Below are 27,633 nucleotides of genomic sequence, written 5' to 3'. Positions count from 1 at the left end.
AACTCACCATTTTTTAAAAGATTTTATTTACTTATTCATGAGAGACACAGAAAGAGAGGCAGAGACACAGGCAGAGGGAGAAGCAGGCTCCAGGCAGGGAGCCCGACGTGGGACTCGATCCCCGGTCTCCAATATCATGCCCCGGGCTGAAGGTGGCGCTAAACCGCTGAGCCACCCAGGCTGCCCCTCAAAAACTTTTTTTAAGATTTGTAAATTATTTAAGTAATCTCTACACCCAACATGAGGCTCAAATTTACAACTCCAAGATCAAGAGTCAAATGCTCTGCGGACTCAGCCAGCCAGGCGCCCCTGGGGCCTCACATTTTAAGAACGTAAAAGGACCTCAAGAGCAAAATTGTTCTCAGGAACAAAGGGTCTAACACTTTTTTTTTTTTAATTTTTATTTATTTATGATAGTCACAGAGAGAGAGAGAGGCGCAGAGACACAGGCAGAGGGAGAAGCAGGCTCCATGCACCGGGAGCCCGATGTGGGATTCGATCCCGGGTCTCCAGGATCGCGCCCTGGGCCAAAGGCAGGCGCCAAACCGCTGCGCCACCCAGGGATCCCTGTTTTGTTTTTTAACAGGATGGACATAATGTCTAAATCAGGGCCCTACCCCAGGAGCTCAAAGATGTGACATTAATCCCTGGTTAGGCTTCCAGAAGGGAAAGGTAACTAATTCACAAACAGGTGAACCACAGGACACTGGGGAGTGGAACCGTAGGTGAGGCTGACTAGGTAAAAGACTGAACATGCCTTTAACGTTCACTCCAATATGTTCTGAATTGCCAAGTAAGGAACATCGGAGCTGGTCTCCCGGGCTCAGATTTGACATAAGAGGACACGTAAGTCACCTGCACCTCACATAGTGGATTTGGGCTCAGCAGGAGGTGAGTGCACCGTGACTGCCTACAATCCGGGCAGCGCGGTCCAGACCTACAGGAGTGACCAGACGGTAAAGCACCGCTGACTGGCACTGAGTTCAAGTCTCGAAATCCACAAAGACGACCTCGCCAACCCCCACTCCCAAGGGCGCGAAGGCAAGAAACTGCAGAAAGTGAAGCTTAGAATAACTCGTTTTCTCGCAACGTCTTCCCGTTTCATAGAATCATCCCTTCTGCCACTATAATAGCTTAAGCTGTGTTCAATTCAGGGAAATTAGGGGCTAAATCGATGGAGTGCCTTCGATCCCTGCGTGGTTCGTACCCAAATCCGTGGTTGAGGGGGAAAAACGAGGCGAGAAGTCTGTACTTACGCAAATCTACTCTGGGACACCCGAAAGCCAGAAGGTACGGGGAGTCCGGTGCCCGGCCTCGCCCAGCAGCTCCTCCGACTGCTTCCGCTGCCGCCGCCGCCCCTGCCTCCCGCGCGGGAATTCGAGCGGGAGCCCGGCCGCTGCCGCCACCGCTGGCTGGCCAACCTGCGCGCATGCGTCCTCCGCCCCGGGGAGGTTTTTCTTGCAGGTCCCAGAGGCGAACCCTAGAGGGCGGGATGGTTGAGAGCTGCCGTCAGCGGCTTCCGGCGGCGAGCAGGCGTGATTGGTGGAACCCAGGACAGGGGGCGGGGCACCGGGAAATTCGAATAGGAGAGGCGGGCCAACGGAGGGAGTGGAATGGACGCGGGGGGCGCCGCGCCGCTCAGGCGACGCGAGATGGCGGCGGCGGTCTCAGGTACGCCACCCCGGCCTGGACGGGGTGCCAAAGTCTGGAGCCTGGTGTGGTAACGCCCGGAGTCTGGTCCGGCCTCTGTGGGTTGTCGCGGAGAGGCCGAAGTGGCGCGGGGAGGGGAAGGTGGGAGTGTGGGACTTCCGAGCGGGCCGGCCCCGCTCGCATTTTCCTGCTCACTGTTTCCAGCTCTCCGCGCGGGTCAGTGGGCCGTGTTAAGACCCGGTTCCGACACTAGAGCTTTGTTTGAGCCTAGCGCACTTGCCGCCCTTTGCGAGCCGCAGTTTTATTGTCGAATGGGGACAGCGACCCCATCTCGGGAGATGAGTGAGCGAAAAGTAGGTGACACTGAACCGTAAGGACCAAAAGAAAGAAGCTGGATGCACGTTTGACTGTGTTCTTGACGTGCTGTTTGAGTGAGAGGAGATCCCGGGGAGATGCAGGGAGGCCGAGGTTCAGACCGGCCGCAGCTGGGTGTAAGTTGACAGCCTTAGATGTGCTGAGGTCCCGGACCAGGGAAATAAAGGTCTAGCCGTGGAAGTCAGTGCCCTTTTAGGGTTGGAAAGGCTGTTGGGACATTCGGAATCTTGTAAGTGCGTATTTGTTTACAGATGTCTCTGCTCTCTCCCTGTACACTGAGTTCTGGCCAGTGATTATGGTGGGGACGGTAGTAATTGATTGAGTCCCCTGCTGTTTGTCAGGCCCTGGGAAAAACAGAGCTATTTAGCAGAATGTCAGGCACATGTTGAACGCTTGCTAGGTGCCAGGCATAGTTGTAAGCACTTTGTGGTGATGAATCATTTAATCGCCACACAATGCTACGAGATTGTTGGCTGTTGTCCTTGTTTTACAGATGAGGAAACTGAGGTGAAGATGGGTTAAATAGCTTGCTCAGAGTTAACACGACTAGTAAATATTGGGGTCTGAATTTGTGCTCAGGCAAGTCCTACTCTAGAGCCTCTGCTCTTTTTTTTTTTTTTTTGAAAGATTTTATTTATTTATTCATGAGAGACACAGGCGGAGGGAAAAGCGGGCTCCATGCAGGGAGCCCAATGTAGGAATCTATCCTGAAACTCTGGGATCACACTCTGAGCCACCCAGGCGTCCCTAGACTTGTATTATAAAAGCAGTTGTTTACGTATAACTCTTCTTTGCTTCTCCCCTAGACTGTGAGCTTTGGGACAGGAATGGCACGTGAACCACTTTTATGCTGAAAACAGGAAATAAACAAGCCAATGATTTATGTTAATTCATTCATCAAGTCTCAATTTGTTGAGCAGATACTTCTTGAGAGCTACTGTGTGCCTGGCACTGGGGGTATAGAGGTGACCAGAGTAAGACTTGTTTTCACTGAGTTCAGTTAGGTGGAGCAGACAGACAAGTCTGCAGCTACAGTGGAGTATGATGAGCACTTGGATGGAGACAGCCAGATAGCCATGGGTATACTGTAGTGGGGCAGTAATTTTACAAGAGGTTTTTTTAGAAGAGGTAAGGTATTTTTACATCAGTCATATGAGGGGAGGGATGTGATAAAGTAGATATTCCAGGGAGAGAGTATAGCATGTACAAGCGCCCAAAGCTGTGAGAGAACTTGGCATGTTGTAGGAACTAAAGGAAAGTCATTATGGCTGAGAGCTGGAGCTTACAGCGCAAGGAAGGAAGGGAGGAAGTGGAGAGAGAAGAACTGGAAACAGGGAGAGCATTGGGGAGACTGGTGAGATGATGATGACCTTTGCAAAGATTGTGCGGTGGTTCTAGAGAGAAGTGGACCCATTTAAAAAAGACAGAACTGGGAGGAGGGCAGCTGGGTGGTTCAGTGGTTGAGAATCTGCCTTTGGCTCAGGTCATGATCCCAGGGTCCTAGGATTAAGTTCTGCATCGGGCTCCCCACAGGGAGTCTGCTTCTCCCTCTGCCTATGTCTCTGCCTCTCTCTGTGTCTCTCATGAATGGATAAATGAAATCTTAAAAAAAAAAAAAAAAAAGGCAGAAATGGTACCTGGGTGGCTCAGTCGGTTAAGTGTCTGCCTTTGGCTCAGATGGTGGTCTCGGGGTCCTGGCATCGAGCCCCATGACAGCCTCCCTACTCAGTGGGGAGTCTGCTTGTCCCTCTGTCCCTCCCCACTGCTCTGAGTTCGCTCTCTCAAATAAATCTTTTTTAACAAGGCAGAATTGACAGGTGTTAAATGAGTAACTGACTTAGGTGATGAGAGAAGGTGGGGTTAATTAAGGAAGACCCCCATCTTTGGGATTGGTTCCATTCATTTATGCTAGAGAGCATAGAAAGACCGGGTGGCAGAGAGATGGAGAAGGGTTCTGTTTAGGACAGGTGGGGTTTGAAGTACCTGAGAATGGTGTCAGAGGAGGTGTCAGTCAGGGCAAGCTGGAACCTGGATCCTAAATTTGAGAGTGAGCTCTGGTTTGGAGGTGTGGATTAGGAGTCATCAATTTTAATTACCATTAAAATGGTAATTAAAGCCAAGAAAGCAGATGACCATACCCATGAAATGAATCAGAGTAGTCGTTTTCAACTAGAGGCAGTTTTGTTCCCTATGGGGGCATTTTTAATATCTGGAGACATTTTTGGTTGTTATGGGAGGGGGGGCAGTGGCACGTGGAATGCTACTGGTATATATGTGCTAAACATCCTACAACGCACAGGATGGCTTTTTAAAATTTTTTTATTTTTTTCTGGATGGCTTTATTAGAGTTATCCAGCCCAAAATAATAGTGCCATAGTTGAGGAACCCTGTGCTAGAGAAAGGATAGAAGGAGCTCAGGAAAAACATTTAAGACTGGCAGAAATTTAGAGTGAGCAGAGTTATTTATTTTTTTAATACAAATATTACAGCACTGGGTAACAAAAAAGAAACTCACATAGTCCCCATCAAGAGAAAACCGTCATTAATGATTTTGGGTATACACACATGTACATGTTAGTATGTGTTATAACCCGTGGATAAGAAATAGAAGCACAGGGCAGCCCAGTGGTCAGCAGTTTAGCCCCGCCTTCAGCCCAGGGCGTGATCCTGGAGTTCTGGGATCAAGTCCCAGGTTGGGCTCTGCCTGTGTCTCTGCCTCTCTGTGTCTCTCATGAATAAATAAATAAAATCTTAAAAAAAAAAAAAAAAAAGAAAAAGAAAAAGCACAGAAAAGTCAGGCAGTTCATTGACTGGTTTTGGGTGGGGGCAAATGTCAACTCTTAATCCTTATAACTCCAGAAGATGCTGGTCTACAACACCTTGACAATTCAAAACATGTCCCACCAGCAGCATCCACATCATCTGGCAGTTGGTTAGAAATCCAGAATCTTAAAAAAAAAAAAAAGCTCTGGCATCACTTCAGGGACTGAAGCAAAATCTGCATTACAAGATCTTACAGGTTATTTGTGTAAGCCTGACAATCTACATCCCACTGGACCTACTTGTAGAGCAAGGAAAGAAATGGGACTAAGCTTGGGAATACCCACAGTATAACCAGGGTAGAAAGAGTTTCCCTGAAATGAGCTGGGGGCCTCTGGCTCTCCCAAGGTGTCCCCAGGTCCAGTTCATTTTCCCTGCCCCTCTGTCCAGGTTATGAGGGTCTCTGGTCTACTTAAGATGCTAAGGTTTTGTTTTGTTTTCAGGCTCTGCTTATTCTTTTGAGGAGCAGAGAGACAAAATGTGGCCTATGAAACAAGATGTAATGGGCACAGGCCCCAGGAATAACTTGCTGAGGTGCTCCGAAGAGCTACTGCACCTCTCTCAGCTTCTCATTGGTAAAATGGCACGGATAGAACCTACCTCAGGAACACTGTGAAGATTAAACAATACCTGACATGTAGTCAGTGCTTAATAAATGTTAACGTTTGCTTAGTACACAATATGGTTTGCACTCCCCGACCTTTACATAATCTTGCTCCTCCAACCTCCGGCTTACTCTGGGCAAGCTGCTATTCATCCTTCAGAACTCACTGTATCAAGTACCTCTTCCTGCAAGACTCCTGTTACCTCTGGCAAAGCCGGCTCCTGCTGTTTCTGTGCCACCACCACATTTTATGCCTAAAAACTTACCTTCTCTATTCTAGGAGCTGGTCGCTGTCGGCTAAGCAAGGTGGGAGCTGGTAGGCGCCCACCGCCAGCCCGAGTAAGGGTGGCTGTGCGGCTGCGGCCATTTGTGGATGGGACAGCTGGAGCAGATGATCCCCCTTGTGTGCGGGGCCTGGACAGCTGTTCCCTGGAGATTGCCAACTGGAGGAACCACCAGGAGACTCTCAAATACCAGTAAGGTTCAGGCTGCCCATCCCTCTCCTCCCTCCTCCCTCCTCGGCTGCTCACATTATTGCTTGCCCACATGGTTTCTCACACATGCCTCTTTAGGATCCTTACTCCTTCCCTAGCACAGCTTTGTTCCCCACACCTTCGTTTGGTCTTCCAGAAACATTCATGGGTGCCCACTATGACAGGTCCTCTGTAGGATCCTTGGGTAAAGGCCGAAGGCTGAACCAAACACACTACTGTTAGCAGGGGAGCCCTACCTAGGGTCAGGGGAGGTGGTGTGGGAGGGTTTGGAGGAACACAGACCAGCCAGCCAACGCAGGCTGCAGCTGGGCTGTGTGAGAGAAGACCATCCAGATTTGGGGACAGAAATCACAAGGACAGCTACTTTAAAACCCCATTGGAGATTGGAAGTTCAGTCTCTTTGGCCTGTCATTGGAGGCTAGGGGGTTGGCAAACTACAGCCTGCAGGTCACATCTGACCAGGAGTCTTTGTAATGAAAGCTTTATTCAAACAAACCATATTTGTTCATTTACATACTATCTATGGTTGCTTTCCCATGATAATGACGGAGGTGAAGAACTCCAAAAGGAATCATATGGCTCACCAAGCCTGAAATATTTACTCTCTGGCTCATTACAGAAAAAGTTTGACAACTTCATTCTAGGCTCTTGGCAATTTGTCTTGTTTTTTTCCAGCCTCATTCTCTCCCCCAACACAGGCTACAGTCCCCTTAAAACCCTTACCTCTGCTGTGGCCTCAGCCAGAGTGCAGAGAGTAGACCGCAGGTGTGTGGAGTCTCATCTTGTTATTGACAGCATCCTCTGCTTCGTTCTGATGTACAGATATTACTTTCTCTGTGTACTGTGTCGAGAAAAAGACTGGAAGCCCTGCCCTTTCACACCGTGCCTTGTCTGCATGCTATTTTTGATACTTGGAATATCTTTCTCTTCTCTCTCTGGCAAAATCCTCTTTCCTCAGGCAGAATCAGTTACACTTTCTAGTGTGTCCTCCTCTCCGTTTCTTGAATCACAGTAGTTTGGATATCTTTCTGTCCCACAAGACGGCAGAACTCCCCAAAGCAGGCATCAGACTCATCTCTGTATTCCTAACACTGGGACAGGGACTGGAGCAGAATAGGTGTTCTGTGAGTACTTTCCAAGATCCTTATATAAGAAAAGGGATAGAGACTCTTTAAATCCGAGGCCCAGGGGCACCTGGGTGGCTCCGTTGGTTAAGCATCTGCCTTTGGCTCAGGTCATGGTCCTGGGGTCCTGGGATCAAGCTCCTTTTTGGGCTCCCTGTTCAGTGTGGAGCCTGCTTCTTCTCCCTCTGCCTGCCGCTTTACCCTGCTTTTGCTCTCTCTTCCTCTGTCAGATAAATAAAATCTTTAAAAATCAATCAATCCAGGGCCAGTATTACCCTCTAAGTCTGGGTGAGAATGGAAGCCTCTGTTAATTCTCTCCTTTTCTCCCTGCCTATATATAGGTTTGATGCCTTCTATGGGGAGAGGAGCTCTCAGCAGGACATCTATGCAGGATCAGTACAGCCCATCCTAAGGCACTTGCTGGAAGGGCAGAATGCCAGTGTGCTTGCCTATGGGCCCACAGGGGCAGGTGAGGGAGCCAAATAGGGAACAGGTATGGGCCCAAAAGTGCTCAAGAGTGGGGAGGAAGATCTTGCAGCAATCTCCATTCTTTCCCCCAGGGAAGACACACACAATGCTGGGCAGCCCAGAGCAACCTGGAGTGATACCCCGGGCTCTTATGGACCTCCTACAGCTCACAAGGGAGGAGGGCGGCGAGGGCCGGCCCTGGGCCCTTTCTGTCACTATGTCCTACTTAGAGATCTACCAGGAAAAGGTGAGGCCCCATTCTGGTTGGGAAGGGGAGAGAAAGGTCAAACAAAATAGGATCCAGTTCTTGACTGTGAAGCTCTGCCCTAGCAAAGAGGCGAGACCTGGAAAGACAGAGATTGGGGTAGCAGATAGTATACCTCTGACAGTCCAGCACAAGAAAGACACTGATGCCCTGGAAGTAAGCAGCTTGGGTCTAGAGAACTGGCCCTACCTCTCTCTGCTCCAACAGGTATTAGACCTCTTGGAGCCCACATCAGGAGATCTGGTGATCCGAGAAGACTGTCGGGGAAACATCCTGATTCCAGGCCTCATGCAGAAGCCCATCACTAGCTTTGCTGATTTTGAGCGGCACTTCCTGCCAGCAAGTAGAAATCGGACTGTGGGAGCCACCCGGCTCAACCAGCGCTCCTCCCGCAGTCATGCTGTGCTCCTGGTTAAGGTGAGACCACTGACAGGGTGAGGACCTGAGGAGCCCCTACAGGCTGAATTAAGTTGGGGGCCCTTGCTCTTAACCCCAGGTGGATCAACGGGAACGGCTGGCCCCGTTTCGCCAGCGGGAGGGTAAACTCTACCTGATTGACTTGGCTGGCTCAGAGGACAACCGGCGCACGGGCAACAAGGGTCTGCGGCTGAAGGAAAGCGGAGCCATCAACTCCTCCCTCTTTGTACTGGGCAAGGTGGTGGATGCCCTGAACCAAGGCCTCCCTCGTGTACCTTACCGGGACAGCAAGCTCACTCGCCTGTTGCAGGTTAGGCTACCCATCTCAGGATGAAAAGGGGCTGGAGGAGAACGTTCTCAGGTGTGCTGGGAGGCTGGGGAACAGCAGTCAAGGAATGGAAACATGGGGCGTCTGATCTGCCTATCCCTGCCCAATCCCTCAGGATTCTCTGGGTGGCTCAGCCCACAGCATCCTCATTGCCAACATTGCCCCTGAGAGACACTTCTACCTAGATACAGTCTCTGCACTCAACTTTGCTGCCAGGTCCAAGGAGGTGATCAACCGGCCTTTTACCAATGAAAGTCTACAGCTTCCTGGTGAGGACTGGGGTTGGCAAGAATGTGGAGGGCAGATCTGGACAACTGGGCAGCACGCTGAAGCTGCCCAGCATCAGCACAGAGGCTGACCTGCTCCCACATCTTCCCTAGTCTTGGCACCCATTAAACTGTCCCAGAAAGAACTGCTAGGCCCGTCAGAGGCAAAGAGAGCCCGAGGCCCTGAGGAAGAGGAAATTGGGAGTCCTGAGCCCCCAGCAGCTCCAGCCTCTGCCTCCCAGAAACTCAGGTGAGCAGAAGGGGAGGGGCCCTGGGGATGTTCCCTTCAACTGTTGTGTGTGTTAAGTGCAGAGAGCAGTAGTGGGCTTAGTTTGTCAGATCCTTGAGCTGCGAACTGGTTCCTCTCTCATTGACTTTACCCCAAATCCTACTCTACAGAACTCACTGAAGTGCTAAGCTCAATCTCCAGCCCTGGTGTGCTGTCCTGCACCTGCAGGAAGCCATCCCTTTGAGTTCGCAGCCCCTCGACATTTACCAACCCCTTTAGGCAGGCAGCAAAACCTCGCATTTGCAGGCAGCTGTTTCAAGGATGAGCATTTTAACTTCTGTCTCAAGGAGAAATCTGGATTAGGTCTTTCAGGTCTAGAGGATAAGAGCAAAGCAAAGAGATGAAGAGCCGTGTCTCCCTGAGACCTCGCAGTCTGTGCATTAGAGTCCAACATCTCCATGACTCTACAAGGGGCCAGCTGCTGTCCTAATTTGGCTTCTAACCTCAATCTAAAGCTTCTCAACTAAGTCCCTTTTGTGTGTGCAGCCTCTCCCCCGTTCTGATAGCTGCACCTCATGGCCAAGGATGCATGAGGTCTTAGGTCACTGCCATTTAGTGGTCTTGCTTTCTATGTCTGGCCACTGGGCCCTCCCTAATTCTAGGGAGCCAGCTGCAGTTTTACTTTTGCCCGGTTTCTACCCAAGCCCAAATAAAGCATCTAAACTATTTAAGTCTGAAGTCTAGTGAACATAGGTGACCTGAAGAGGTCAAGGATTAGTATATACTCTGCCCACCCCCCTCCCGGGGATGGAAGGGCTCTACTGTCGTTGAAGATGGATGGCATACAGAAAAACGCACTTGCTTAGAACCCCATCTTAATCTTGTCCCTCAAGCTATCTGTCAGCAGTCCCCTCTCCTATGTGCATAAACTCAAGAGAAACCTACACCCTGCACATGTGTTGTAACATGTGAATAGGCAAAGTCTCTGCCAGACAGACATCCCAGGTAAGCTCAGAGATGAGGCATGTAAGACCTAGTCAGACCTTGACTTTAGGGATTCAGGAAGGGAAGACGAGAACTTCAGTTTTTTTGTTTTGTTTTGTTTTTTTAAGAATTATTTATTTATTTATTTGGGAGAGAAACAGGCAGAGACACAGGCAGAGGGAGAAGCAGGCTCCCTGCAGGGCACCCAATGTGGGACTTGATCCCGGAACTCTGGGATCACACCCTGAACTGAAAGCAGATTCTCAACTGCTGAGCCACCAAGGTGTCCCAGAACTTCAGTTTATGATGCAGGGTAGATAGGACAGGGTGCAGTATGGAAGGAGTTACTGCTTCTCTGACAGCCAGGGAGGAAGAAATGACTTCAAGTGTTCACCCATATTTTCTGATCCTGCTCTTCCTACACATTTGCACACAAAGAACGGGGCAGTCCCTGTCCTTGAGGAACTAGTTCACAGTATAGGAAGGAAGGTACACAATCAAGTTGGGGTTCATGGGAAAGGTGGTGTCAAATTGACTGAATGATAATTGTGAGGGGAAATAATACCAAACAGAAGGAACAAATGTTAAGCATGGTCATACTCAGATTAAGTCAGGATTCAGTTTGAGGAGAACTTTCCTACTGCCCATGGGAAGAAGGTTTGGCATTTGAGGTCTTCAGTGGCTTTCAGAGTGCTGCTGAATCTTTCCCCAACTGCTCTTCTAGAGAAACCGGCACACAGTCCTTGTTGTCACAGTCTTTGCCTTTCCCTTAAGACAGTGACTGCTGGCAGAGCAGGGTTTTAGAGCCTGAACACTTGAAACTCAGGTGTGCATTAAATGCCTGTTCTCATTGGATCTCTTGGCATCCCTGAGAGGTTACCTGGGCAAGCAGTGATTGATCTCCTTCACCTGATGAAGGCACTATACCCAGAGAGTCTGACTTTGCTCAAGGTTACCCAGCAAGTTAACACCAGAGTCTGGAATCACAGAATATGCCATTTTAAGGGATCATGGGGGGAGTCTTGCTGCTTTAGAGAGGGTGATGAGAGAAGGGGTAGATGCAGAGTAACTTTTGTCTGCTCAGCCCCCTACAGAAGCTAAGTAGCATGGATCCAGCTGTGCTGGAGCGCCTCCTAAGCTTGGACCGTCTCTTGGGCTCCCAGGGGAGCCAGGGGACCCATGGGCTGAACACCCCAAGACGAGAGCGGATGGTGCTCATGAAGACAATGGAGGAGAAGGATTTGGAGATTAAGGTAAGTGTTGGGAAGGTGGGGGCTGGGATCCCTACTGGCTTAGAAAAGCAATCTGAAGATCTTCAGATAAATGACACCAAAGGCTGGACCAGCATCCAATTTTTACCCAACACTGGAATCCCTGTTCTTCAGCTTCTGCTTGAATGTCCTTAATGTGGCCAGACTAAAAAATAATTAAGGTCAGCTTTGAGGAGGTGAGGGGGTGGAAATCCAAGTGAAAGGAACAAATGTAAGATGTCATTTCTTAAAACCCAACTCAAGTTAGGACTTTCTGCCTGAACAGTCCCTTCCCTTCAGTGTTTCACAATGGGGCCCATTCCACCTCCAAGCAGCCCTGATCATTAGGAAGCCCTTAATTATACTGGGCTCCAGTTGTCTCCTGGTAGCTTCTCTCCTTGGTCCTCACCCTGCCTGCTAGTGCGTCAGAGCCCTGCATTCACTTTCCTGGACCACTGCCCTTCAAGCTGCCCGAAAGTTGGTTCTAGGTCACACGTCTCCCTGATCTTTTCCAACAGAGGCTTAAGATGAAGCAAAAAGAACTAGAAGCTAAGGTTCTGGCCCAGGAGGCTCTGGACCCAAAGGATAAAGAGAATTCCTCTCCTGCAATACTCCGACCACTTGCCCGCCGCACAGTCACAGTAGCTAAGCCCCTGAAAAAGGCTGTGGTGATGCCCTTACAACTGAGTAAGTTCAGCTGTGGAGACCAGGGGAGCCCAGATGATAGAGCCTGGGAAGGGAGGAGGTTTATGGAACAGCTTTCATCACATCACTCATGTGCTCTCTCTGTATTGCAACTGCGGGGTCGGGGGTTGAGGACTGCCTGAAATAGAGCTTGGGTGCGCTCTGTTCTCAGGCACTTAGTAGGTCGGATAGACGGATAATATGTGACTGATTACTATGCAGTAACAGCTGAGACTTTCAAATATAGATATAAGAAAGGTCATATGGAAACAACAGAAGAGGAGGCTCACTTGGGCTGGAGGGGAACTGGGGAATCAGAAATAGAACCAAGTGAGGGAGGGTGAAAAGTAGCCTCTGCCATGATTCTGGCTCATGATTCTTGCCTTCAGTTCAGGAACAGGCAGCGTCTCCCAATGCTGAGATCCATATTCTGAAGAAGAAAGGGCGGAAGAGAAAGGTGAGAGTGGCTGGCAGCTTAAGCCACACTTAGAGCGGAGAAGCTAAGACTAGTGAGCTCTAGTGGGAAGAGCACTGGCCATGGAGTTAAAACACATACTAGCTATTTATAAGTTGCTCATCCTCTGAATGTGGAGATACTTCACAGCATTTAGGATGAAATGCAGTATGTATCCGTACACCTAGCAGAGAAGGTGTCTGTCACCTGTTACTTTCTTCCTGCTGGCACTCTCCCTCAGTCAGCAGCTACTAGGTACAGTGTGTAGCCTGAGTCTCACTCCACAAAATTAAGAGGTCACTTAGGGGAAACATGACCTAAGCACTCAAGAAATGAACCAACACTGGAAGAATTACCTAAAAACTGAGATGACATATGTGGTGGGGGTGTGAGTATCATTTATTAAGTACCTTTTGTGTGCCTTCCTAGGAGTGGAAGAAAGCTCATTCTTTACTTTTCAGAGATGAGGCAAATTTAAGAGCTTATTATGTGCTTTATGTTCATTAACTCATTCGAGCTTCACAATAACTATTAGCAGCCTTTCACAATAAGAATCAGCCCAGAGAGTGACCCGAGAGAAGTGTGTCTGTTTTTGGACAGACACTTGAGGGAAAGAGAGGCTTGGGAGGGCGGGGAGGTAGCTGCGCCTAGGCTTCTATCCTTGGCAGAGGAGTCTAAAGCAGTTTGCTGCCATGGGCTGAATAGCAAACTCTGTTTCTGTCACTCACCTCCCCCTGCCTCATAGCTGGAGTCCCTGGATGCCTCAGAGCCAGAGGAGAAGGCTGAGGACTGCTGGGAGCTACAGATCAGCCCGGAGCTACTGGCCCATGGGCGCCAAAAAATACTAGATCTGCTGAACGAAGGCTCTGCCCGGGATCTGCGCAGCCTGCAGCGCATTGGCCAAAAGAAGGCCCAGCTCATCGTCGGCTGGAGGGAGCTCCACGGCCCCTTCAGCCAGGTAATGGCCCAGGGAGGCCGGCGGCCCTGAAATGGAGTTGGGGGGTGGGGCGGGAGGGGCGACGCGGGACACCCCTGAGGCCCCTTCCCATCGCTGCTGCTGTGCCGTCCTGCCAGGTGGAGGACCTGGAACACGTGGAGGGCATATCCGGGAAACAGATGGAATCATTCCTGAAGGTGAGCCCACCGCTTAGCCCCCTCCCTTCCCCAGCCTGTGCCCCGCACCCAGCTTTAATGCCCCTCTCCCTTTCCCTCCTGTGTTGCAGGCGAACATCCTGGGTCTCGCCGCGTGCCAGCGCAGCGGCCCCTCCTGACTGCCAGCTCCTTTCCTCTGTCATTTTTTTTTTAATCCTTATATAATTGCGTGTCGTGTAAATACAATTTTTACTCCGGTGTTTCAGCCTGATTCTTGGGACTGTGGGGGCGGGGCCAGGGGGTATAACTGCCCTTGGGTTGGGCCACAAGCTCCTCGGCATAACTTCTTCGGGCGCCATCTTTGGGAAAAGCTGGCAGGAACGAAGCGGGGTAGGATTGTAAATAAACCGCTGGCGTGGGGAGGGGGAAACGACGGTGGCCGAAAGGAAACAAAAAAGTAACGCGAAAGCCCGCGGACGGCGACCGTTAGGCGGGCGCGCGCTTCGAGTTTAGCCCCGCCCCATCCGTACCCCCGGCGCGCGCTCCCCTGTTCTCCCGCTCAGCAACGACAGCGGTTTTATGCGCGTGCGCGCGAAATAACGGCCGCTGGAGAAGGGAGGAGGGGGGGTGGAATCTTTGAAGGGGGGGGAAGAGAGAAGCCGCCCTGTCTCCCGCGCGCCCACCACCTGCGCCATCGTCAGCCAATCAGCGGCCGTCTCAGGGGTCTCGCGCTTGGGGCGACTCCGGCTGCTGGGTGGCTCCCCCGTCCCTCCTCCCGCCAGAGTCCCTCTCGTACCTCCCCCCTCCCGCTGGCCTCGCGCGCGCTCGCGCTCGCGCCCGCTCCAGCCTCTTGTGTGTCCTCGCGCCCCCCGCCCGCCCTCCCCGCGCGCAGTGTGCTCCGCTCCCCCCACCCTCCTCCTCCTTCCCCCCTCCCGCTCGCCCCGCGCGCCTCCTCCCTGGGTTCCCCCTCCCCCACTGCCGCCTCCTCCTCCTCCCGCCCCAGGGTGAGCGCGAGCCACCTCCCTCCCTCCCTCCGCCATGGATCCCGGCAACTGGAGCAGCTTCATCTTCCAGGTAACAACCCCCTCCCCCCGCCCCCCCACCCCCCCTTCCCACACCCCCTCCCGCCCGCCCTCCCTCCCGTCCCACCCCCCCTCCGCGCGCCCGGTGCGCGCGCAGCTGTCCCCCTCCCTCCCTCGCGCCCTCCCCCGCCCTCCCCGAGGCGCCGGCTGGGCGCGCGCGCGGCGGGGGCCGAGGCTGCTCCCTCGCTCCCCCCACCCCGCCCCGCCAGGCTCCAACCGCCGCCGCCGCCGCCGCCGCCGCCGCCGCCCGGGCCCCCGCCCCCCGCCCCCGGCCCCCGGCCCCCGGCCCCGCGGGGCCTCCCGCCCCCACCCAGGGGGCGTCGCCGCCGCCGTCGCCGCCGCGCTCCGCGGCCCGCCAGGCGCCCTCCTTCCCTCCCTCCCGCCGGCCGGGGTGCGCGGGCGGCGGGGCGGCCCGCGGGCCATGCGTTCGGCGCGGCCCAGCCCGGCCGGCCGGGGGCGGCGCCCCGAGCCCGGGCCCCGCGCGGCCCGCGCCCCCGGCCCCCGCTGAGCCCCGGGGGCCCCGCCGTGGCCGAGGCCATGTTCCCCGTGTTCCCTTGCACGCTGCTGGCCCCCCCCTTCCCCGTGCTGGGCCTGGACTCCCGGGGGGTGGGCGGCCTCATGAACTCCTTCCCGCCACCTCAGGGTCACGCCCAGAACCCCCTGCAGGTCGGGGCTGAGCTCCAGTCCCGCTTCTTTGCCTCCCAGGGCTGCGCCCAGAGTCCATTCCAGGTGAGTAGGGGCCGGCCGTGGCGGGCCGGGCCGGGAGGGCGCCGACCCGCGGCCGCGGCCCACACGGCGCCTTGTCTTCGCAGGCCGCGCCGGCGCCCCCACCCACGCCCCAGCCCCCGGCGGCCGAGCCCCTCCAGGTGGACTTGCTCCCGGTTCTCGCCGCCGCCCAGGAGTCTGCCGCCGCCGCGGCCGCCGCCGCAGCAGCTGCTGCCGCCGCCGCCGTCGCTGCTGCGCCCCCGGCCCCGGCCGCCGCCTCCACAGTGGACACAGCGGCTCTGAAGCAGCCGCCGGCGCCCCCGCCGCCGCCCCCGCCGGTGTCGGCGCCCGCGGCCGAGGCCGCGCCCCCTGTCTCTGCCGCCACTATCGCCGCAGCCGCGGCTACCGCCGTCGTAGCCCCAACCTCGACGGTCGCCGTGGCCCCGGTCGCATCTGCCTTGGAGAAGAAGACAAAGAGCAAGGGGCCCTACATCTGTGCCCTGTGCGCCAAGGAGTTCAAGAACGGCTACAATCTCCGGAGGCACGAGGCCATCCACACAGGAGCCAAGGCCGGCCGGGTCCCCTCGGGTGCTATGAAGATGCCCACCATGGTGCCCCTGAGTCTCCTGAGCGTGCCCCAGCTGAGCGGAGCCGGCGGGGGAGGGGGAGAAGCCGGTGCGGGCGGCGGAGCGGCCGCCGTGGCCGCGGGTGGCGTGGTGACCACGACCGCCTCGGGGAAGCGCATCCGGAAGAACCACGCCTGTGAGATGTGCGGCAAGGCCTTCCGCGACGTCTACCATCTGAACCGACACAAGCTGTCGCACTCGGACGAGAAGCCCTACCAGTGCCCGGTGTGCCAGCAGCGCTTCAAGCGCAAGGACCGCATGAGCTACCACGTGCGCTCACATGACGGCGCTGTGCACAAGCCCTACAACTGCTCCCACTGTGGCAAGAGCTTTTCCCGGTGTGCACGGGGCCTCGGCCGCCCACTGGGCGGGTGGGGAGGGAGGGACGGCAACGGAGGTGGCCTGGCCTTGGCTGGCGGGGAGGGAGGCGGTTTCTGAGGATGGGGACCGGGAGCCACTCCCCGGGAGGAGGGAGGAAAGCCTCTCCCGGTTACCAGGGAGCGGGGGGTGGTACTTAGCCAAGGAGGTGGGTCCTCCGGTTGTAAGAAAGCTTCGCGTGGGAGGAGGAGCAGCCCGCCCTGCGGCAGGGGGAGGGATTTCCTGCCACACCGGGACTCCGGAGCCTCGGGTCGGGGCGAATTGCGGGCGTCTTTGGAAGGGCCTGTTGCGCTAAGTTAGGCAGATTTGGGAGCACGTCCACACTCCAGGGCCCTAACCCCAACCCCAACGTATTCTCAGGCCGGATCACCTCAACAGTCACGTCAGACAAGTGCACTCAACAGAACGGCCCTTCAAATGTGAGGTAGGAAGCCCGCCTCCTCCTTTCCCGGTTTTCATGATTTTGATCCTCATTGTAGCTGTCTGAGCTCGGCCTCTCAGACCCCCTTTTTCTCTCTTTTCTTTTTGCTTTTTCACTCCATTTTCTCATCCCTTCTTCAAGACCTTGTCATCTCACTCCCATTTCCTACAGATCAAAGATCCCCAAGGCTCTGATTCCTTTAACCTCTTGTTCCCCTCTCCCTGCTCCCCGAAGCTCTAACTCTCCTGACAACCCCCACGCCCCTCCCCCCTCCCCAGAAATGTGAGGCAGCTTTTGCTACGAAGGATCGACTGAGAGCGCACACAGTACGACACGAGGAGAAGGTGCCATGTCATGTGTGTGGCAAGATGCTGAGCTCGGCTTATATTTCGGACCACATGAAGGTGCACAGCCAGGGCCCTCACCATGTCTGTGAGCTCTGCAACAAAGGTACATGCTGAGGGATGCTGGGAGGGCCAGGGACAAAGGGCAGGGGCAAAGCCAGAGGCCCTTCCACAGATGTGGGTTAAAGGTGCTGTAGCCAAGAGCTCACGGCTATTAGAGCCTTTTAGGAAGCAAGGGGAACAACATCCGACGACCGAACCTCATTAAGTTCTAAGAGGTCTTGACTGGAGGAGATGAGCTACTAGCAAGAGTGGGCCTCTGGGGGTGGGGAGGAGGAGCAGGATTCGGCTGCTTTGGGAAAGGAGCAAGGAGCAGTCAAGAGAGCCAGTTCCCAAGGGTTGGAAGGCAGGGTTTCAGCTGTGCATCCACAATGGTGTGCTCTTTGGCTTCTGGGGCAAGTGGAGTATGCTGGCAGGGGATTAACAAGCTCGCACCCTGCCCTAGTAGCAGAAAGCTGCTTTTATACAGCTTCACAGATTGACTGAGTAATTGGAATGAGACCGTATGGGGCCCTGGAGGGAGGGGACACAGCCGTCTCTGCTGAGGGTCAACTCTTCGAGTGGCTAGAAATCAGTGGCCTGTCACCCCGGGAGAGGTCCCCCTAGCCACAGAAAATAGGTTCTGTGGACACCAAGGCTGAGAAGCTGACACCACTCACCCAGGCCCCAAGCTTAGGGAGGGGCGATGTTCCACCAGCCCCAAGAGAGTAGTTGGCCCCAGGCTACCAAGGATGTGGTGGGAGGAGGACAGGGCCATCTGAGGAGGGCGTCCCCGGCCTAGGAGAACCACCCCGTCTCTGGGGTCTCCGCCTGGCTGACCCCCCATCCCCCCATCCCAATCCACCCCCCCCCCCAATAGGCTTCACCACAGCAGCATACCTGCGCATCCACGCGGTGAAGGACCACGGGCTCCAGGCCCCGCGGGCTGACCGCATCCTGTGCAAGCTGTGCAGCGTGCACTGCAAGACCCCTGCCCAGCTGGCCGGCCACATGCAGACCCATCTGGGGGGGGCCGCCCCCCCTGTCCCGGGAGACGCCCCCCAGCCACAGCCCACCTGCTGAGGGGGACCCCGCACCCACCAGGCAAGGCGTGGGGCATGGCTGGGGGGGGTGGGATGGGGTGTGTGGGACGAGGGGGCTCAAAGTGCCCAGTAGCGGAACTCAGGAAGGCCAGGGATGCCCATCCATCACTGAAGTTAGGGACACTTCTGGGGACAGGGAGGGCCCTGCAGGAGAACTGGGTAAGGATGCAGGTGGAAGCCTTTGGGGACCAAACAGGAAGTGAGCAACGGCTGTGTCCCAGGGGAGGGAGTCTGGGAAAGAGTCTGGGGCAAGGGGCAAGGCTCTTGCCGATCGGATTGCGCTGTGATCTCCTGGTGTTTCTCTCTGTGCAGGTACTGGTGAGGTTTGTCCTATGGCGGCGGCAGCAGCAGCAGCAGCAGCAGCGGCGGCAGCAGCAGCAGTGGCAGCCCCCCCCACAGCTGTGGGCTCCCTTTCCGGGGCCGAGGGGGTGCCTGTGAGCTCTCAGCCACTTCCCTCCCAGCCCTGGTGAGCTCCAGGTTGGTGGTGGGGAGAGTGGAAAGCGGAGGAAAGTCCCTTGGTACCGTCTCCTCTTCCCCTCTCTCTTCCTACCAACTCCTCACTACTTCCCCACCAACCAAGGAGCCTCCAGAAGGAAAGGAGGAAGAGATGTTTCTTAGGGGGAATTCGCTAGGTTTTAAAGATTTGTTTCTCCTGCTCCTCTCTCCTATCAGACCTGACCCCACACACACCTGTCCCCTTGGTTGTGTTGAAGCCCCCTGGACAGTGGGCAGGGGTGGCAGAGGACAGGAGCGGCCACTGCCCTCACTCCCCTCTCCTCTCTGTAGCCCCCTGCCCTGCCCGGGATCTGCAAGCCACCTCCTTGATGGTCCCTGCTCTCCTCCTCCTCCCATTTCCCCCTCCCACTACTGTCTGCTGCCCCTCCCTGGGGAGTTGGTGCTTTTTTTTTTTTTTTTTTTTTTTTTTTTTCCAGGGGGAGGGAGGAGAGGAAGGAGGGGAATCAGAGATTCTGTCCCAGAGAGGGGAAAAGGTGAGATTGGAGAAGGGGCAGAAGCAGGGAAGGCAACAGTAGTACCTTCATAAGGTGAGGTTGTTTGGGGTCAGCCCCTAAACATCGTCCTAATTGAGAATCTGTCAGGGGAAAACAAGTCAAGGGGAGCAAAAGAAGGAGCCACTAGGGCCAGAGGCAGGACAAGAGATGGAATTTTAGGGTGCCAGGGTAAATGGGGGGATCCAGGGACTAGAGGTGCTTCCTGGGGGTGGGGGGAATGCAGTCACAGTGTCTCCCCCGTCCCTCTGCCACCCCAGCTCCAGCCCTGGCCTTTTCTTTTCATCCCTCTCCCCCACGACAGAAGCTGTGGCCCTGGCCATGTCATCGTGTTCCTGTGTCCCCTGCATGTTCCCCACCCTTCACCCCCTCCTTTTGCGCGGACCCCATTACAATAAATTTTAAATAAAAACCTGTCTCTGACTCTGGTTTGGATGAATTGCTCTCCCCAAGCCTTCTGCCCCACCCCCAAGGAGTTTCTTGCGGGTCTAGTATCAGTCCCAGCCTTGCCCTGCCCTGTGTGGCTCTGGGGCGCTGGCTCCTCCCTCACCAGAGGCAGCACCAGTGGCTGCAAGCCTGATTCAGGGTGGGGCTGAGGCTCCAGTGACTGGAGAGCAGGTTCCAGGACTCCCAGGTCTCCCCGGAATACCCAATCTGGGCAGTCCCAGAATAGCCACTGGAGGTTTGAAGAGGCCAGGGTCAGAAACCCCAACAGTTACCACACAAAAATGCTGCTCTCCCCGACTCACACACTGCCTGCTGCTCAGACCCCAGCCGAATACCTGCACATCCTTAAGGCCCTGAGAGGTGACAGTGGGTGGTGGAGCTGCAGAAAGGATGGGGAAGTCAGCCCTGGGACCGGGAGCCCTGAGGGTGCCGAGAAGAACTGCATTTCTCCCCCACCCGTCCCCTTCGCTCTTGGTGTGATCCATTCAGCATTTACGGGGCTCCAGGGCCCCAGCCCCCTCCTGTTCCAGACTGCCCCTGCAGCCTCGGCCCTGGAATTCCCTTTTGAGCCCTGCTCCAGGGACCCGGGAGCCTTCCAGCACCCATTTCTGCTGCTGCTTCCTCGAGGGTAGAGGGACTTCCCGTACTGCAGGCTCCCTTTTCTTAAAACCCCACCCTGCTCCTCCTTGGAGCAGCCTCCCCAAGTTTTGCCTCATTTCCCCTCCCCGCCTTCTGCTTGTAGGAGTGCCACCACCGGGTCCCGCCTGTCTCACAGGTCCTGTCTCCTCGCAGACCCCTCTCCGTCTCCCCCAGCCCCCCGCCTCTGCCAGGACACCCCGGTGACCGTTGGCGGGAGGGGCCCAGGGCTTGGGAAGGGGGCACCCCCAGGAGGCGCGCGTGGGAAGGGGCAGGGAGGGGGCGCGAGTGGTTACCCGGCCGGTTGCCCGGGTAACGCGGGGCCTGGCACGCGTGGCTCCCTGGGGCTGGCCGGGAGGGGCGGGAGGCGAGCGAGGGGCGGGGGCGGTGCGCGGCAGCAGCGGAGCGTAGGGGAGGGGACCTGAGAGGAGCGAAAGGAGGGGACGAGCAGAGGGGAGGGGAGACCCGCCGCCTCCCTCCCTCGCTCGCTGACTCGCTCCCTCCCGGGCTGCGGCTGCTGCAACGGGGCGGCGGTGGCAGCAGCAGCGGGAGCAGTCTCGAGGCCGGCGTCGAGGTGAGACGGGGATGGACAGAGGCTGCGGGTAGGAGTGCGCGGACAGACGGCGGACGCTGGGAGGGCTGCACCGGAATGCAGGCGCCTGGCGGACTGGCCGGTGGTGCTGGGCGCGCCACGCCGATGGGAGGAGGAGGCGCCGTCCCCCGGGGGCGAGGGAATCCCTGCAAGAGGGGCTGAGAAGGGGCTCAGAGGAGCAGCCCAGGTCCCCCAGGGAGGGGCGGGGGCGTCTGCGCCCCAGACGCGCAGTGAGAAAACACCGGCGGGGCGCCCAGGGAGGAAGGGAGGATGCAGAGGGAGTGGAATGTAAATGTCGGTCCTCTGCCCGGTGTGCCTGTCTGCCTGTCGGAGTGTACGAGCGTCTGCACAGCTTGTTGATTTCGGGGTGCTGGGGCATCTGCTAGGATCTCAGAGTCTGGATCTTGTCGGGGAGACCCAGGAAGAGACCATGGGGAGGGTCCTGTTTACAAAAGGGTTAATCTTCCCAGGGCTCTCCAAGCAGACTTTGAGCAGAGCACTCCTCCCCAGGGATGTCCCACCCCAAGGCAAAGGAAACCCCAACTTTTCTTCCTCTCCCCAGGGGCAGCCCAAGGCTGGCCCTAAGACAGCATAGCCCTCTCCAGCTGCAGTGCTGAGAGCCACCTCTTTCCGCCTCACACCAAACCTGTCTCCTCCTCTTTCAGGACTGCTGCTGTCTCTGCTGCTCCAGCCTCTCCAGCGAGGTCCTCTCCCCTCTCCCCTCTCAAGATGGCAGCCAGCAGCTCTGAGGGCTCAGAGATGAAGGGGATAGAAGAGGGTCCCCAAACCCAAGGACAAGGGCCTGGCCATTCTGAAGCCAAAACTGGCCCTCTCCAGGTCCCAGCTGGGGTCCCAGATGAGCCAGAGGCCCTGCAGCCAGGCCCAGACATCACTGGGGCCCCTGTGGACTCAGAAGCTAAGGCTGGGCTGGCTCCAGAAACCACAGAGACCCCAACTGGGGTCCCAGAAACAGCTCAGGCTAGAGACCTCAGCTCAAACCCAGGAGGGGAATCGAATGCCATCCCTAGCCCTGAAGAAGCATGCCAAGAGCCAGCACCCAAACCAGAAGTGAATAAAGAGGTCACTGCAGACCAGGGTTCCGATCTGGGGCCTGCGGCCCCGCTTGAGCCAGCCTCAGAGCCTGCTCCCCAGTTGGACCCCCAGTCAGACCCTCAGCCAGATTGCCAGCCAGGTTCTCAACCCACCCCCAAGTCAGATCTTCAGCCAGAGCCCCCCACCCAGGAGGACCCCACCCCTGAGGTCCTGACTGAGAGTGTGGGGGAAAAGCAAGAGAATGGGGCAGTGGTTCCCCTGCAGGCTGGCGGTGGGGAAGAGGGCCCAGCCCCCCAGCCTCACTCGCCACCCTCAACAAAAACCCACCCAGCCAATGGGGCTCCTCCGCGAGTGCTACAGCAGCTGGTTGAGGAGGACCGACTAGGAAGGGCTCACAGTGGGCACCCAGGATCTCCCCGAGGTAGCCTGAGCCGCCACCCCAGCTCCCAACTGGCAGGGTCTGGGGTGGAGGGGGGTGAAGGCACCCAGAAACCTCGGGACTACATCATCCTCGCCATCCTGTCCTGCTTCTGCCCCATGTGGCCTGTCAACATCGTGGCCTTCGCTTATGCTGTCATGGTGAGCCCCATGGGACCCTGGCCCAGGCCTGCTGTGGCTCCCAGCTTCCTGCCAGCACTGGGACAAAAACCCCAGGAGTAGTCTTGCCTTCCCTCTCCTCTCTGCATGGATCTCACTTCCCAAGTATGGGGCCTATTCTAGCCTCTCCTTAGGACTTTCCCGTCTGAGCCACCATTGCCCTACCCCCGTCAGGTGGGAGGGATGTCAAGACACGTTTTACCCAGCCTTGCTGACCTTTGCCCTCCTCCCCCTGCCTTTCCAACCCTCTTTCCTCCTTTAACCACTGTCCACGGGGGCCTGCCCGTCTCCTCTGGACAACTCTTTCACCTGATCCCTGCTGGGCTGCCTTCTCCTGACCTGGGCCCATGGTGCCCCACCCCTCACCCTAACCCCAGTCCCGGAACAGCCTGCAGCAGGGGGACGTGGATGGGGCCCAGCGTCTGGGCCGCGTGGCCAAGCTCTTAAGCATCGTGGCGCTGGTAGGGGGGGTCCTCATCATCATCGCCTCCTGCGTCATCAACTTAGGCGGTGAGTGGGGGTCTGGGACAGGCCGGGAGGAATGGAAGGGTTGGCAAGGGCAGCTTTACTAACCCCTGCCCCTGCTCTCTCCTGTCTGTCCTCCCTACTTCTCCTTTGTCTCTCCTTGTCTCTCCCCACCACCGTCTCTGTCTGTCCCTCCCTCTCCTCTCCCACAGTGTATAAGTGAGGGGCTCTGCCCTGCATTCCAAGACTTTTCTTCCTGTTGGGAGCTGCCTTGGGCCCATCCTCCCCTGGGGGGAGCCCAATCGATGGCCCAGGCCCGCACCCATAGGGACCAAGGGAGCCTGAGCGGCCTTGTTTACAGCTTCTTTCCTGCTCCTGCATCCTGCCAGGCTCCTGTGCCAACCGTAGGCCTCTCTTCTCCCTGCACTGTTTCCACCCTCCCTGCACTTCTGCCTGCATTCCCCCTCGCCTCTTGGACTCCTTGCCCCTGCACTTCTAGAAACCTTCCTGCACTTCTGGAAATCTCCCTGACCTGAACGTCTCCCAAACTCTCTGCTCTCAGCCTCCCTGCATCTCCCCCCAGCCTCCCTGCACTCCTCCCAACTTCCCCAATTCCCTGCACCTCTGCCCCAGTGTCCCCCTTTCAACTTTCACTGTCTTGGCATCCTTCCCCATTCCTTTCTTCCTTCTCCCCTTTATTATCTCCCCTTCCCCCTCCACACTCCTTGCCCCCTTCCTCTTCCTGCCTCCTCTCCCCTCAGCATTCCTATCCCCTCTCAGGATCCTCTCCTCCTCCCTCCTGCCACCGTTTTCTCTGCAAAAACTCCAGCACTTAGATCAGCTGGGGGAGGGCAGCGGTGTCAGGGGAGGGCTCCCCCGCCGCGTTCCGACTGTTTTCTGCTGGGACCACCCAGGTCCTGACGCCCCCAGGGCGCCTCTGGGTCGCAGAGCTGGCTAGCCAGGTCTTGTCTGGGAACTGGTGCGGGGTGTCGCGCACCGTTGCTTAGCTGGGTTCTGAGCACGCACCTGGGAGGAGGAGGAAGGGGCGCGGCTGTTGACCCTTTCAGATCAGCCCGAGTTGACTCGCCCCGACTGGGCTTTTAAACTCGCTCTGCGAGTTTCTTAAAGGCGTCGGGGCTGGGGTCATTCACGTGCATTGTAACGAAGAACCCCGAAATAGGACCAAAGCTCCTAGATGCAGGGAGCGAGTGAAGGGCGGGGAGCTCTATAATTATTTTCCAAGAGGACTAGGGAGGTTTGTTGCACGCGACAGTTCGCTAGGGAGGCGGGGACCGAGCTACGATGCCTTTCGGAGTTGGCGGGTTTTGTTTTCTTTAAAAAAAAAAAAAAAAAAAAAAAAGCGCTGGAAAAACACTAAAAGTCTTTAAAAAAAAAAAAAAGATACATCAAACAGATTCTCCCTTTTTGTATGCCGGATGCTGCATGAGTCTGAAACACCAATAAACGGAGACTGCATGAGACTCGCCTCTAGCCTCAGTTAGTCCTTACGTCTGTCCGCCGCCGGGGCCCACGGTACTGCCCCCTTTCGGGCAGAGCCTGCTGGGTGTATGCGCATGCGTCGTCCCGGTGGCCATCTTTACTGTGGGTCGAAGCCAATTGTGCCCGAGCCTACCTGCGCATGTGCAATCCTCCCCTTGCTTTCCTTTTCTAAGTAGCTTTGGCTAGAGCGGAGCCTTCCGCGCCGTATCTGCGCCTGCGTACCGTGACCCTGCGCAGCCCGAGAGGCGGGTCCTAGCTCCAGGTGCGTACGGCGGCTGAGGTGGCTGAACTGCGAGGTGTGGGGAGAGGGCGCCGGATCCCGGTGTAGAGAGGGGCGGTGTGAAGGCGAGAAGAGCGTCTCCACCCCCTCTCCGGCCCAGAAAGTGGTTTCCGCTGGTCCCTAGGAATCTCGGAGTACCGGATCTGGATCGGTGGGGCGGGGTCCTTGGAGGGGACTCAGCGCCCCCTCCTGGGAACCGGCGGTCTCGTCGCTGGGACCGCTGTTGGAGCCCGGTTGGAGACATTCCCTGAACTCCTGGGGAGCCCAGTCCCTCGGGGGCGGGAGACCCCCCTGGTTTAGTACTCCTGCATCTCCTACCATCGCAGGGCCCCTCCCCTAGTAGCCTATGTCCCTTGTTCGTGGTCATGGAGACATTTCGGCCACCACGGCGGCGCCCCTGTCTGAAGAAGGGGAGGTGACCTCTGGCCTCCAAGCTCTGGCGGTGGAGGATACCGGAGGCTCCTCTGCTTCGGCCAATAAAGCCGAGGAAGAGGGGGAAGGAGGCCAGCAGGAGACCGAGCTTGAGGGGCCCGGGGTCGAGGAGGTGCAGGGAGAAGCCCCCTGCACCGAAGGGGAAGAGCATGCCAAGGGAGAATCCGAAGACTGGTGCGTACCCTGCAGCGATGAGGAGATGGAGCTGCCCGCAGATGGGCAGGCCTGGATGCCTCCCCCGTCCGAAATCCAGCGGCTCTATGAACTTCTGGCTGCCCACGGTACCCTGGAGCTTCAGGCTGAGATCCTGCCCCGCCGGCCACCCACACCTGAGGCCCAGAGTGAAGAGGAGAGATCGGATGAGGAGCCTGAAGCCAAAGAAGAGGAAGAGGAAAAGTGAGGGCACACCCTTACACTTTGTTGCTGGGGCTTGCTCTCTTGGTGCCAAGAGAAAATTGGGAGGGGAGGTGGGACCTTGGAGCATGGAAAGTAGAGGGTTGCAAGGGGTGTGGGGGGAGACCCTCAGGCTGGGGTGTTTGGGGAGACCACCCTCACTTTTCACTCTGTCCACCTGTCCCAGACCGCACATGCCTACAGAATTTGACTTTGATGATGAGCCAATGACCCCAAAGGACTCCCTGATTGACCGGAGACGCACCCCAGGTACAAAGGGGGAGAGTAGGGGGGAGGTAAAGGACCTCTACTCCCACCGACCTGAAAGGCGACTCCTGAGGAGAGGCCTGTGTTTGGTGCCTTGATTGCTATACACAACTTGTAGCTGCAGGAGAGAGCATTCACCAAGCGGTGCCATCATTAACAGCTTGGATAGATACCCTGTCTTCTTTATGAGACTGACAGATGGTTCTATCATGCTTCCCATTCCTTTTATCTCCATCTCCCTAGAAGTTCAAGTCTTCTCCGTTCTTATCCCTGTACCACTGTGTATATCTCCTAATCTGACCTGATTTCACACTCCAAGTGCCTTCCTGGAATTTACTGTTGGAGCCATTCTTGATTTCTCTTTCTCTCACCCCAGCATTTAAACCAGCAGCAAGTCCTGTTTAGCCCTGCCTCCACATTTCCAAGCTCATCTGCTACTCTCCACCCTCAGCACCACACCCTCATCCAAGCCATCATTTCTTTTCTCTTTATTTTCTTTTATAGAGGACATTTCTGGGGAAGGCGGGCAGGGGAGACAGAGGGAGAGAGAGAATCTTAATCAGACTTCACTCCCAGCCCAGAACCCATCCTGAGGGGTGGATCTCACAACCCTGAGATCACAACCAGAGCTGAAATTAAGAGTCAGAAGCCCAACCGACTAAGCCACCCAGGCACCCCCAAGCCATCATTTCTTTTGCCTGGATATTTGCCATGGCTCGTAACTGGCCTCCCTGCTTCTCCTCAGCAACCAAAATGATCCTTTCAAAATATAAATCATGTCACTACTTGGTTTAAAATTCTCCAAAGGATTCCATTGTTGGGGGAAAGAGCATATCAAGAGGGAATCCAAACACCACAACTCCCCCTGACTTTTTTTGGGCCGCCAAAGTTTCCAAAGATAATTTATTTCCGTTTGACCTAAGATATCCAAACTTTCATCATGGCCTCAGAGTCGTTTCTTGAGCCACAACTTTCCTTCTCCCTGCCATACCCCAGCTCTCTATACCCTTTGAACAAACCTCCCTGTTCCTGCTCTGGGGCCTTTCCACTTGCTCTTCCCCTGCCTGGATATCTTTACCTTGGTTTTCACATTACTGGCTCCTTCTTGTAAGTCAGCCCTTTACTGCTTACCCCATCTGAGGCCCAACCTCAAATCCTACAACCTCTGTGACAGAGACCTGAAAATCTCTGTTTAATGAGCTCCCTAAGCAATGAGTAATATGTAGGCAGGTCTGGAGCACAGCACCTCACTCCCGTCCACATTTCTTACCTTCCTCTTCTCCAGGAAGTTCCGCCCGGAGCCAGAAACGGGAGGCCCGCCTAGACAAGGTCCTCTCAGACATGAAGCGACACAAGAAGCTGGAGGAGCAGATCCTTCGTACTGGCAGGGATCTCTTCAGCCTGGACTCAGAGGACCCCAGCCCCACCAGCCCCCCGCTCCGGTCCTCAGGGAGCACACTCTTCCCCCGGCAACGGAAATATTGAGTGTTGTTGCAGCCTTTAGCGTGCAGAGCTTATACCTTCTGGGCTCTCCTTCCCTAACTCTGGGCACTGGGAACTGGGCAAGAGGAGAGAGCTCCCAAGCTCCCAACACCGCACCTTGCCAGAAAGAGGACATGTGTGTGTATTTATGCTTTCTGTTGAACATTTATTTGGAGACCTGGGCTGAATTTTTGGAATCTAGAATAAAAAAAACACAAAGTTATTTTCTCCTAGAGGGTGGGCTGCAGCAGGAACCCAGTTCTGGAGCAGCCGGATCAGG

General features: G+C 56.0%; 5 protein-coding genes and 1 long non-coding RNA gene across 12 annotated transcripts in view; 4 read left to right on the top strand and 2 right to left on the bottom strand.

Annotated features, from left to right (window-relative positions):
* Positions 1-1,429, bottom strand: part of C8H16orf54 (chromosome 8 C16orf54 homolog) — a 40,665-nt gene extending 39,236 nt beyond the window's left edge. For both annotated transcript variants that reach the window (XM_072836439.1, XM_072836442.1), the window contains exon 1: positions 1,257-1,429. The gene's annotated coding sequence lies outside the window, so the exon portion shown is untranslated. The remainder of the gene's footprint in view (positions 1-1,256) is intronic.
* Positions 1,430-1,569: 140 nt separating this feature from the next.
* KIF22 (kinesin family member 22) lies at positions 1,570-13,763 on the top strand. The gene is made up of 14 exons (XM_072836427.1): positions 1,570-1,671; positions 5,730-5,925; positions 7,409-7,536; positions 7,628-7,782; positions 8,008-8,217; positions 8,297-8,527; positions 8,661-8,814; positions 8,926-9,061; positions 11,109-11,277; positions 11,793-11,961; positions 12,348-12,415; positions 13,158-13,370; positions 13,487-13,546; positions 13,636-13,763. Exons 1-14 carry the CDS (start codon positions 1,614-1,616, stop codon positions 13,681-13,683), a joined length of 1,995 nt encoding a protein of 664 aa, XP_072692528.1. The 5' UTR covers positions 1,570-1,613; the 3' UTR covers positions 13,684-13,763.
* A 688-nt stretch (positions 13,764-14,451) lies between these two features.
* MAZ (MYC associated zinc finger protein) lies at positions 14,452-19,625 on the top strand. Of its 5 annotated transcripts, XM_072836430.1 has the most exons (7): positions 14,452-14,578; positions 15,229-15,315; positions 15,399-16,255; positions 16,656-16,719; positions 16,995-17,166; positions 17,980-18,203; positions 18,515-18,755. In XM_072836430.1, the coding sequence occupies exons 1-6, from the start codon at positions 14,543-14,545 to the stop codon at positions 18,180-18,182; spliced, it is 1,419 nt and encodes a 472-aa protein (XP_072692531.1). In that variant the 5' UTR covers positions 14,452-14,542; the 3' UTR covers positions 18,183-18,203; positions 18,515-18,755. The 5 variants fall into 5 exon arrangements, with proteins under 5 accessions (XP_072692531.1, XP_072692532.1, XP_072692533.1 ...); XM_072836431.1 differs by lacking the exon at positions 17,980-18,203 and having other exon boundaries at positions 14,459-14,578; positions 18,515-19,625; XM_072836428.1 differs by lacking the exon at positions 14,452-14,578 and having other exon boundaries at positions 15,063-15,315.
* LOC140638678 (uncharacterized) lies at positions 17,023-18,685 on the bottom strand. Its single transcript, XR_012035683.1, has 2 exons — positions 18,000-18,685; positions 17,023-17,529 (listed from the first exon to the last, which is right to left on the bottom strand). It is a non-coding gene; the product is annotated as an uncharacterized lncRNA (long non-coding RNA).
* A 1,069-nt stretch (positions 19,626-20,694) lies between the features above and the next one.
* PRRT2 (proline rich transmembrane protein 2) lies at positions 20,695-24,480 on the top strand. The gene is made up of 4 exons (XM_072836433.1): positions 20,695-20,894; positions 21,550-22,516; positions 22,912-23,044; positions 23,212-24,480. Exons 1-4 carry the CDS (start codon positions 20,878-20,880, stop codon positions 23,220-23,222), a joined length of 1,128 nt encoding a protein of 375 aa, XP_072692534.1. The 5' UTR covers positions 20,695-20,877; the 3' UTR covers positions 23,223-24,480.
* Positions 24,481-24,620: 140 nt separating this feature from the next.
* On the top strand, positions 24,621-27,576 carry PAGR1 (PAXIP1 associated glutamate rich protein 1). 2 transcript variants are annotated; one of them, XM_072836435.1, is made up of 4 exons: positions 24,621-24,761; positions 25,106-25,607; positions 25,792-25,874; positions 27,157-27,576. In XM_072836435.1, the coding sequence occupies exons 2-4, from the start codon at positions 25,126-25,128 to the stop codon at positions 27,354-27,356; spliced, it is 765 nt and encodes a 254-aa protein (XP_072692536.1). In that variant the 5' UTR covers positions 24,621-24,761; positions 25,106-25,125; the 3' UTR covers positions 27,357-27,576. The 2 variants fall into 2 exon arrangements, with proteins under 2 accessions (XP_072692536.1, XP_072692535.1); XM_072836434.1 differs by lacking the exon at positions 24,621-24,761 and having other exon boundaries at positions 24,849-25,607.
* Positions 27,577-27,633: the final 57 nt, after the last annotated feature.

This window comes from Canis lupus, chromosome 8 (genome assembly GCF_048164855.1).
Source record: "Canis lupus baileyi chromosome 8, mCanLup2.hap1, whole genome shotgun sequence".
NCBI classification, from domain to species: domain Eukaryota; kingdom Metazoa; phylum Chordata; class Mammalia; order Carnivora; family Canidae; genus Canis; species Canis lupus.
The sequence above is the reverse complement of the archived record's forward strand: the minus strand, read 5'-3'. Positions and strand labels throughout refer to the sequence as shown.

Bases quoted from the DNA above. Each gene is read 5' to 3' on its own strand.
- KIF22 (XM_072836427.1), top strand. From the start codon at position 1,614: ATGGACGCGGGGGGCGCCGCGCCGCTCAGGCGACGCGAGATGGCGGCG. The intron at 1,672-5,729 runs GTACGCCACCCC...TCTCTATTCTAG, and splicing joins GATGGCGGCGGCGGTCTCAG to GAGCTGGTCGCTGTCGGCTA. The intron at 12,416-13,157 runs GTGAGAGTGGCT...CCTGCCTCATAG, and splicing joins AGAAAGGGCGGAAGAGAAAG to CTGGAGTCCCTGGATGCCTC.
- MAZ (XM_072836428.1), top strand. From the start codon at position 15,124: ATGTTCCCCGTGTTCCCTTGCACGCTGCTGGCCCCCCCCTTCCCCGTG. The intron at 16,256-16,655 runs GTGTGCACGGGG...ACGTATTCTCAG, and splicing joins TGTGGCAAGAGCTTTTCCCG to GCCGGATCACCTCAACAGTC. The intron at 16,720-16,994 runs GTAGGAAGCCCG...CCCCCTCCCCAG, and splicing joins AACGGCCCTTCAAATGTGAG to AAATGTGAGGCAGCTTTTGC.
- PRRT2 (XM_072836433.1), top strand. The intron at 22,517-22,911 runs GTGAGCCCCATG...CCCTAACCCCAG, and splicing joins CCTTCGCTTATGCTGTCATG to TCCCGGAACAGCCTGCAGCA.
- PAGR1 (XM_072836435.1), top strand. From the start codon at position 25,126: ATGTCCCTTGTTCGTGGTCATGGAGACATTTCGGCCACCACGGCGGCG. The intron at 25,608-25,791 runs GTGAGGGCACAC...CACCTGTCCCAG, and splicing joins AAAGAAGAGGAAGAGGAAAA to ACCGCACATGCCTACAGAAT. The intron at 25,875-27,156 runs GTACAAAGGGGG...CCTCTTCTCCAG, and splicing joins TGACCGGAGACGCACCCCAG to GAAGTTCCGCCCGGAGCCAG.